Source organism: Glycine soja, chromosome 2 (assembly GCF_004193775.1).
Source record: "Glycine soja cultivar W05 chromosome 2, ASM419377v2, whole genome shotgun sequence".
NCBI lineage: Eukaryota > Viridiplantae > Streptophyta > Magnoliopsida > Fabales > Fabaceae > Glycine > Glycine soja.
In genome coordinates this window covers 43,191,223-43,201,504 of record NC_041003.1, presented here as the reverse complement: position 1 = coordinate 43,201,504, position 10,282 = coordinate 43,191,223, and the positions used below count along the sequence as shown (strand labels likewise).

At 32.0% G+C, this 10,282-nt stretch overlaps 1 protein-coding gene and 1 long non-coding RNA gene across 3 annotated transcripts; both read right to left on the bottom strand.

Annotated features, from left to right (window-relative positions):
- Positions 1-583: 583 nt before the first annotated feature.
- On the bottom strand, positions 584-3,705 carry LOC114396288 (heavy metal-associated isoprenylated plant protein 9-like). 2 transcript variants are annotated; one of them, XM_028358194.1, is made up of 6 exons: positions 3,576-3,705; positions 3,355-3,417; positions 3,004-3,223; positions 2,738-2,910; positions 2,440-2,530; positions 584-1,287 (listed from the first exon to the last, which is right to left on the bottom strand). In XM_028358194.1, exons 2-6 carry the CDS (start codon positions 3,373-3,375, stop codon positions 848-850), a joined length of 945 nt encoding a protein of 314 aa, XP_028213995.1. In that variant the 5' UTR covers positions 3,376-3,417; positions 3,576-3,705; the 3' UTR covers positions 584-847. The 2 variants fall into 2 exon arrangements, with proteins under 2 accessions (XP_028213995.1, XP_028213991.1); XM_028358190.1 differs by having other exon boundaries at positions 3,355-3,700.
- A 3,916-nt stretch (positions 3,706-7,621) lies between these two features.
- On the bottom strand, positions 7,622-8,594 carry LOC114396283. Its single transcript, XR_003663274.1, has 2 exons — positions 8,481-8,594; positions 7,622-7,941 (listed from the first exon to the last, which is right to left on the bottom strand). It is a non-coding gene; the product is annotated as an uncharacterized LOC114396283 (long non-coding RNA).
- Between the last annotated feature and the right edge of the window lie 1,688 nt (positions 8,595-10,282).

The window sequence follows — 10,282 nt, the reverse complement described above, 5'->3', positions numbered from 1 at the left end:
TTGTTTTAAAAAACACGTAAAGTATTACAAATAGTATTAAAAGAATTTTTAATAATTGATTTTTTTTCTAAAAAAAATAATAAATAGACTTGTTGATGTTGACACTAGAAAGCTCTTCTAACTTTTAAGAACTCTTTATATAATATTTATTATGTTTATACCAAATGGAATTTGGTAGTGTAATAATTTATACCAGATGCTTGAAAATTATAAGGCTACAAAAAATACATAATCTAAAAAATATAGGTAGTGCAATAATTTTTAAAACTAAAAAATTAAGTAAATTTTACTTTATATTTTATAAGTCACATTATTTAATGAATTTCAATAATTTTTTTACTAATAATAAATATTAAATAATGTGTTAAATATACAACATTCCTCTGTATGAGTTTAGCCAATTAAAAAGATGTGGGGGCTCTTAAATAAATAGGCAGGTAACTTTTCCCCTTATTAGAAGGTTTTTGTCTGCTGTTTCATGCATGTCATCCAATCTCACTTTCATAATCATAAGTCAATCACCAATATATAAAATTGATTGACGTCAATTCAAATTGCTCAACCAAATAGAGAAAAAAAAAAAGAAAAAAAAAACTTGAAGATACTCATATATTTCACAAGCATGTGCACAATGATGATGTATTACTATTTGTAATAATAATATATCGTACATACATAAATAAGACAGAACGATATATCATCAATCAGCTTGTTATCAATATGATTCCATGCCATTTCATTTGACACCTTCTCCCATTCCACCAGCCCAACTCAATAAAAAAATTTCCCATATTGGTGGTGCTTACAAACAACTTTGAAACCTTTTTCTCATTCCTATGATGATCGTTTATACAATGCAGCATGCATTAGGATTTTCATCACTGAAGAGTTGTGGAGGTGGTATTCTTTCAATGACAGAGAGTGGAGGGTACTGATAATAGTACATCATCCTCTTTAAGCCTTCATCATCAATGTTATTGTAAGGCACCACCACCACATTATTCTCTTCTTTTTTGGCTTCTTCTTTGCTTTCTTCACCACCCTTTTCTTCTTTGTTCTCACCACCCTCTTCTTTCTTTGCTTCCTCTGGTGGCTTCTCCTCTTCAGGTTTAGTCTCTTCTTCTGCAGGTTTCTCTTCTTTCTTTTCTGGTTCTGGTTCTGGCTGAGGAACTATCTTAGCTTGCTTTTTGGTGCGTCTATATACATAATCTACTAGTTTGTTTGCATCCATGATTCCTGTCACAAGAACCTTCCCTGTGCTAAACTCTGTCATTGCTGTTTGAACTCCTACATTCAACACAGGTTTTCACATTAATTACATATGAATATGGAATTACCTGAATTTTTTCCTCTCCCATTCTTAATTAATAGAATATAATATAGTCCTCTTAGAAAAAAAATAATAAAGAAACACAAGCAAAGGAAAATATAACTAACCAAATAATATTATGACATAGTATAAATAGTTTTTTACTCTATCATTTAATTAGAAGTAATCATACTAATCACCACATATTATAAGTTAAGTCATATAAATAATTATTTATTTTTGATTGGTTGGCGGTATAATTTTTTTTAATTAATAATATGTATGTCTATTAAACTCATATAACTAATGAGCCTTGTAACCATTTGTAGTGATCCTTCTTTTGTGCTTTTCTTTTCTTGTACTATTCCCACTTTAAGATGATCATATCCTCTACAAGAAAGGATCCAATACACTACTGCACTATTTTGTCCTCTACGTCTAATTAGCTCAAAGACAAAATGATGAGGCTAAGTGGACAATTTGATTTTGAAGGCATGATATGTACAAGGCCATCAAGAAAGAGTGAAAAATAAACTTTGTTAGGCGAATGGTTAAAGTTATTTCTTTTCTAATTTCATTTGTGTAAGAGTTAAAGTTATCACTCTTAACAAAATTTGGGATGCTTTTGTTTCCTATAACAACCATGTTACTTTCTGTATTCTCTTTTTGCCTTACAGAATGGTCATTCTGAATGGCAGAAAAGAAACACAAAAGCAATAGCCTAAAATTTGTGGTGCTATCTCATGCAGGACATGGACCATGGGGCCCACGTATAACATCATCACTGACCAATTTTCACAAAAGAATGCCACGCTAGATGGGGTCCAGCATCAAGTGCTGCTGATTTGGCAATCTGATGATACAATACATGAAAGCATGAATATACCCAAATTCAGGAGTGATGATTCATCCTTTATGGGACCCCTTTGTAATACTTTGTTGAAAAATGACTCATGAAGTTGATTTGTCGCATTCACAAAACTCTATTTGGCACTACAAAATTTATTCGTTAAGAAAGTATAGCTTTGTACTTCTTTCCCTTTCTTTTTTCACCTGTCCTTTCTCCATTACAACTAACAATGAAGCCATGATCATATTGAAAATTTGAAATCAATAGAGAAAAATGGTACCTCTCATTTGTAGTATCTTCCTCTTGAGTTGCTCAGCACAGGCCTCACAGTGCATGTTTACATTAAGTTCCACAGTAACTGGTCCACTAACCTGGATCACCAACAATTCTTTTTTATTGATTAACTTTTTACATATAATGTGTTTAGAAACTTGTTAAGATGGAAGAATCACATTTGAGATGTGAAAGCTATAATTCTGAAAATCACATCTGAAATGTGAAACCAAATATGTTATAAATATCTTTTATTTGTTAATTTGGTCTCAACTAGAAATTAAAGAGGAACATTACTGTGATACCTGAGAATTGACAACTTCTGGTATAGGTTCTCCTTCTGCTTCAGGCAATGGAGATATAACACTTGCTCTTCTCTTTGTTTTCTTTGTGATCGTGTTGCAGATTGCTTGAGGCTCCACTATACCCTTTATGGTCACTTCATTTTTAGCCATGTCAATTACCACTCCTTCAACTCCTGTTAGAAGATAAATACAAAACAAAATAATGAGTGCACATGAATGACATTTGGTAGCAAAAGGAAAGAGACCGTGTATTAATAAATTTGAACCTCTCATTTTCATAATGTATCTCTCAATTTTCTTGGCACATCCCTCACAATGCAAGTCCACAAACAGCACACATGGTGAAGGTGGTTTAGGCTCTTCCTTCTTCTCTTCTTCTGTCTTTTCTTCTGGTTTTTCTTCCTTCTTTTCCTCTGCTGGCTTTTCCTCTGCCTTCTCTTCTTTCTTCTCCTCAGGCTTGGCTTCAGCCACTGGTTGTACTTGCTCCTACAAAATATAAAAGAAGAAACACACCTAATAAGTACTAGAACCAATGTAGACCAAGTTATAACACTCGCAGAAAAACAAAAAATATCACTAGGAAATTAATCACAATGCCAACAGAAATGTTATATCACCTGTTTTGCTTCCTCACCCATTTGTCCTATGAATCGAGACTGATGAAATGTCAAATTGTTATTCTGAATTTGGAAAAAAGTTCTTAGACATGCAAAAGATGGAGAGGGTTTAACAAGTGTTGAGAAATCAGTGATGTTATAAGGAGGGAAGGAGAAGGGGTATATGATAGGTGACTGAGGAGTGATATGCATATATAAAGTTAAACTGAGTGATTCCTTACCACATGCAGTGCCACTAACTGCGAAAGGGAACCTCTTAGTTTAATTTTTTTTTTCAGAATTCTTTTCAATCTTCAAGGTTGTGAAGGTAGAAGGGGTGAATCAGTGGAGCAGGCTCAGCAGATTTATAGGGTGGGAGGAGGAATTAATAGTTAGGCCAAGTTGGGAAGAGGGAGAAAAAAAGAAAATAGAAAGAGAGTGGAAAAATGACAGTGACTTGTGTCTTTCAGGGTTTGAATTTTCACTAATTTTTTAGTATGAAATAAATCATATTAAAATTAAAAAATGTTAGTTTGAGAATTGTTTTATATCAATATTATTATCAATAAAAAGAAAAAGAAAGAGAGGGAGAAAAAAAGGTAGCTTTGAAAAATCAAAAAATTATAATACTTCTATTATCCACCGACTGGTATAGATTTTTCATGGTGGTGAAGTGTCATTCTGTCAGACATGCATGGCATATGGGTAAGTTTAGGACCTCATCAGGACAACCTGGAGACCTTCATAGGTGTGGATCTATAGTGTCAGCACCTATTAATTCTAAAATCTAATTCACTTACTCTTGACCTTTTTCTATGTACTGTAATTACAAAATTACTGTATAATAGCAAATTACAATGCACCACCTAGGCTAAAATAGTTAACCATGTGGGAGTAAGATTCTTTCTGTCTATTTGCATTATAAAATTCTTAATATTGTTTGTTAGATTACTCTTAAATTGGGAAGTTAGTACAGGTTATATGCTGCAGTTAACAGGTATTTAGAATCAGTCCAAGAAGTGAATTAACTTGTTTATTTTAGAGAGTACGTTCGAGTAATTGAATATTATTGAGAATCTTTATATGCTAACAACATAAACGGCAGCCATTTTAAACTATTGGCTCATTGTTTATCTCAGAAAAAATAAAATAAAATTTGTTCCCTTTTGTTGCTGAGTAATCATTCTCCCCCCATTATGCATCAAGCTAGCATGTTTAAAGTTTGCTTATGATTTCAAATTTCTTGGTTTTACCTAAGTTCAAATTAAGATACTTTCATGAAAGACAAAGTGCCATTTAGATTAATTAAAGCTTAGATTAAACATTTTATTTATAGATGAATTGCATACCGCAAACATGACAACAGTTGCCCAATCAATGAAAGAAAAGTGCTCATAAAATTTTCATATTTATTTATCCTACTTAAGCTTAAGTTGGTGTGACTTGTAAGCATCCCCTCAGATGATTAGACATAGGCGAAACAGATACAATGAAATTACCTGAAACAGGATATTAGATGAATAAATTATCAATTTGGTCATCAAGTGTTACCTTTCCCTTAAGTAAGTCTTAAAACAATGAAATTATATAAATAGTTTTTAAAGTATTAAATATTTATCAATTTAGTCCGTAAACTGATATATTTTACTGTTCAGGGATGCAGAGACTAATTTGAAATATTTTTCAATACTTAATTAGAATACTATTTAATATGATTTCTAATACTTGAAAAGTTATTTATATATCTTTTTTTTTTTACTTGATAACTATAATGAAATTGATGGTTTATTTGATATTAAATACTTTCCTTCGAGTTATACATGAGTTTGACCATGCATAGATTTATGAGTTGATGAAAGAGTAGGTATCAATCAAATAAGCCAGATGTCGTGAATGTGGCCACAGATTCATTGTGATTTCACAAAAGTTAGCATGAAATTAGCTGATACATTTGTTTGGACACGAATTAGAGCTTAAGCAATGCATTTCTCATTTTCATGAAATGTGATTGGGATGGATGACACATGGGGATCATAGAAATCACTTTTTACATTTTGCGTGTAGAAAAATTAGTCCAATAAAGTTGATCTCTCCACGTTGATTGTTAATGATCTTTCTAGTTTCAGTGACAACGCATTGTCTGTTACATATCTTTTTCCATTTCCTGCTCCCATAGGAGTTTGGATTGTGAAATTCATTTTTCTTTTATTATCTTATCTTACCAATTAATCCATTTTTTTTTCCTTTATTACATGTGGTAACAAAATACTATATACCAAAAAGTGATGGGCAAGCTTTCCATTGAACATTAAAAATTGTGTCCTTACCAAACTATGCTAAATTGTGGATGGTGTTAGGTTTGGTAATTTCCTCATTCCCTTTATAAGGAAAGATGAAAACCATCTTTTCTAAACTGGGTTGTTCTCAACAGCTTAATGGGAAAGTTTTTGATTAGATTATTGCTTCCTTCTGGGACAATGAAGAAAGAAGTGCTTCAACTTACTAGGTATATGTAGTAATAGTACCACGTGGAGGTGACTCATCTTTGTGCACAATAAAGACTACTTTTGCTCCTCTATGGTTAATTTGGCAAAAGATCTCAACCACAAAATCTGAAAGATTAATAAATTCTACCAAACAACACATCTTCTAACTTATGCAAACATAAGCAAAGTTCAGCCAAAATGGATTGCAACAACCCTTTGATATAAACTAGGATTAATGGATCCTAATTAAAGGTATGGACCCTTCTATTGTTAGCTTGGCCGGTTAAGAAGAATCTAGATGGTTGCTTAGCTTGATTGGTAAAGCTATTATATCCAACCACCTATTCTCTTTATTGGTGCAAAATATATTTAATGCATATTACAATTCATAATTGCATTATGGATTTATGATATGGTTTTGTGTCTCTTTGGCGTCTTGTCATTTGCTTAACAGAATATTTGCTTTATAGTCAGCACTTACTCAGCTTGTGATGCAACATTCACCAAAGGGGAGAACTCCATGTGTCCACACTGTTATTTTCACTTAAAAAGGAACAAGGCAGAATGATTAAGAAAGGATCTGGTTTAAGGTCAACCTCAAGGGATAATGAACATCATGGAATTGTAGGCATCATCAGTTTTTGATCATTCAATTCTGAAAAATCTTAATTCCTCTTCTTTTTTTCCATTAAAATTTAAACTACTCCTACGTATATAATAAGTAAATAAACTGTCTATCCCTATTGGAACCTTTATTTTGTCCACCCTCAATGAATTATAAAATTAGAAATGTTTAATTACTTATTTAGTTTTTATTATAGTTGTACAAATTTTATCTTTTAGTCCTTATGCTTAAAATTCATTCATCTTAGTTCCTATATATACAAACACTTTCAGTTTCAGTTTGGTTCTTATGATTAAAAGAAAAAAAATTAAAACCATTAATAGTGGATATGTCGCACTAACGTGGTGTTGATGTGTATTATATTTTGCCTTTTAATTTCTATGCTCGCACTACACTATTTATGTACTATTTTTAAGTTTTATCCTTATACTTGTACAATCTTACATTTTAATCCTTATATATACCAGTATTTTTTTTTTAATGTTTTAGTTCCTATCAACACATTTCCTCTCCACTTTCTTCTTCCCCTCTCCCATATATGTTTCCTTCTTTTCTTTTTCCTCATCAACAGCTCCCTCCTCCTTTTAATTTGCGAGTTCCGTTCCTTTTAAATGCTCTTATATCAATTAATTCTTATTGATCCTTTAAATTGGAGATTCTCGAGGTTGTGACTTAAAGTTCATACACGCTTCTTAGACAAGATGAGGTAACCTGCGAGTACCGAAATGTGTTGACACTCCTTGTAGTGTTGAGGACTTATTGCATGTTTTGAAACAAGATTAAAAGGGTGCATCAAGTCTACAAAGATGTAAAGATTGTGCAAGTATAAGGACTAAAAAGTATAGCACAACACACGTCAAAACCATATCAGCATCAGGTCATCCATTGTTCACGATATTAAGTTATGGCAAGGACTAAGTGTATGTATGGAAATCCAGTACAAAATGACTTTTGAAGCCAAAGTCATTTTGCCAAAGGAGGAGGACCCTTGCTTTTACTTTCATTTTATTTTTATCCGTTAGATCTACATTGGGATGCCTGTCACAACAATTTCAACTTCAAACCAAACATGCACTAAAACTAATACATATGATCTTTAAATGCAGGGATTAAAGTAAAGTTTATGCAATTATAGAATAGAAACCAAAATGAGTAATAACCAATTGGAAATTTCCTATTGAGCTATTGAATTCTGGTACTTATTATCATTGAGATCTTTCATAGTAGCTTACAAATTTACAAAATTCACGCATCATACATCACAAAGCAGTAAAAGGTAGGTGCCTGCCATTATATTACAGAGTAGAACATGAAATATACCTACCTATCTATTAGTGTTGGCCCCGCTAAGCATGCAAATGTCTGCTACTGCTGGTTCTCTGATGGAGATTTTCTTCCTTTAATCGTTTTTTTTTCTCTCCTTAGTTTCTGGCATGTGAACTTTGAATTGCTTTTGAAGCAAAGATCTCCCATTATGCATGATTGTATGACAGGAATCTCAACGACCCAAAAAAATTGAGGTAAGGTACAGATCATTGAACAATGTATAATTGAAGACATGGGTACTAACACATCATATTCATGTTATTACACAAGAAATGCAAGAAATATTATTGAAGAATCTAACGGAACATGAAAGCATTATTGAAAGTTTGCAGCCAAATTGTTAGCTTTTTACAATACAACCCAAGAAAAAACAGAAGAAGGGATATAGTCAAGATACTGAAGCACACTACATTGTTTCATTTACGAAGCAATGAAGTATATTATTATTTAGCAATTAATGTTTATCCTATGAATTGATTACTGATTTATTCTTTTTCATAATGTTTTAGTAAAGTTAATGTCATCTTTTTTTTTGTCCGAAGGACAGGTACTTAGGGGTTTACAACAACTTACGCACTCTCCTCAAACAATTGAACTAGACCCCTCAATAGTTAATGTCATATATACATTGAAGATAAATAGTAGACACTACAAAAATTCAAATACTATTAGATACTGAAAACATGAAGAGCGATAGACATAGCACGTACTATGTAATGAGTACAATAGTTTGTGATCTGACATTGATGAGGGAACAGAACCTTTCTTGTCTTAGAGTTCATTCAATATGGTCTACATTTCAAGAATGTCTCACATTGATGTATCTTGACTGGGGGCAAAAAGAATCCATAAGAGTCAAATTGATATATGAGTGCAGTGAACGTGTGTGGTAGGGCACGTGGATGTGGGTCACAGCTGTTCTAAAACCACTTCAGTGGGTATAACTAACCAACATTTACATTATTAGACCTACTATTTAATTTTATAAGGAAATATCTGCATATGTTTCATCCATAGAACCTTCAATTTCAATTAATATAATAAGATAAAATGTACTTAACAAACAGCAGAGTATTAATGCTCAACTCATCTAAAATGAACTAAACAACAACAAAAACAACAGCGCAATGCACAATGCAGCTAGCTCCTATTGGAAAGACTTCCAGGAAGCACATGTTGGTAAAATGCAAAGTCTTCATGTGCCATTACTTTCTTCACTGCCTTCACATTTTCCACATGCAATTGTAAATTTTTCATCATCTAAATGTGAAGTATTCTTCTTTCATATCAACATATGCATGCATAGCATCTGTGGTATGATGTTTTTCTTTTAATTCATTATCAAGTGCAGACTGTAGAATTGACAATTTAGCAGGTTTTATTGATCGTTTCCACTTTCCATATATTATGATATCGAAAGTTATTCACATAACTTGCTGTTAGTCCCTCTAAGTGTCATTAGGATTGGATTGCAGGTTCAACTTATGGCTCTTGAATAACTAATTTGAACAGTTACAAGTTATATGCCCCTAGGGCATATTACCATTCACAAAAAGAAAAAGGGAATTCAATTTATGTTGAAGGATTGAATCGAATTGCACATCAGTATTTGGTTAATTTCTTGCACATTAGGACTAGTGTAATTTGATTACCGTGATATGTGAATTTGTGATGTAATAGGTTTCTATTATTGCAGTGGTTTCAATCAGTATTTATGAGAAAAAAGAGTATCACAACATTATTTCTTTCAATGATTTTACCCTGTTAATGGCCATTTATAATGTTTATTCAATTCAGCAAAAATATTATATTCTAAATAAATGATTTGAATTCCAGTACAATGTGTTGCACGTATATCAAGAAAAAAAAATCAAGTTCACTGTGTTTCAATATGTTCTGTTTCAAGAATTATTGACAATCATAAATTCAGATCGATGATGCCATTAGTGTCATCTTATTGTAATACTATTTTCCAGCCCGAAATTTGCGACAACTTCTTACAGATTAATGTCAACCAATCTAAACTATTCTCAACACCTTCTCCTTTGTTGTCTTCTCATTTTTCTCTTTCAATTTCAGTCAATCTAGCTTTTCCTAGACCAGTGAATGACATTTCATGACTTTGGAGTTTAGACATCTGTTCTTTTGATAATTTTCATTGTACATAATTCAAATTGTTCCTGTCCTTCCCCTTCTTATTTATCAACAAATTGTTGGGATTCTATGTAGAAAAATTATTTTTCAAAACAGGAGATATATTTTGCAGAGGAGCTTGATAAACTTTTACTCCTAGACTCTATATATATAGCTTAAGTGTAATACAAAATTCAAATACTAATAGCATCATAATCTTAAAAACAATTTAATAATATCATTGAATGTAAATGATAAGAATAAGATTATTTTCTTATCTAAATTTAGTATTCATTTTCAAATTAAGGATATCTAGACATATTTTCAACGCTCTACCTTGGCTTAATATGTGGACACTCAATTTGAACTACAAGATGGA

What these genes read in the sequence shown, in the direction of transcription:
- LOC114396288 (XM_028358190.1), bottom strand. Translation starts at nt 3,546, where the DNA reads ATGCATATCACTCCTCAGTCACCTATCATATACCCCTTCTCCTTCCCT. An exon ending in TGGGTGAGGAAGCAAAACAG is followed by an intron (nt 3,224 to 3,354) that starts GTGATATAACAT and finishes TATATTTTGTAG; the next exon opens with GAGCAAGTACAACCAGTGGC. An exon ending in ATACATTATGAAAATGAGAG is followed by an intron (nt 2,911 to 3,003) that starts GTTCAAATTTAT and finishes ATCTTCTAACAG; the next exon opens with GAGTTGAAGGAGTGGTAATT.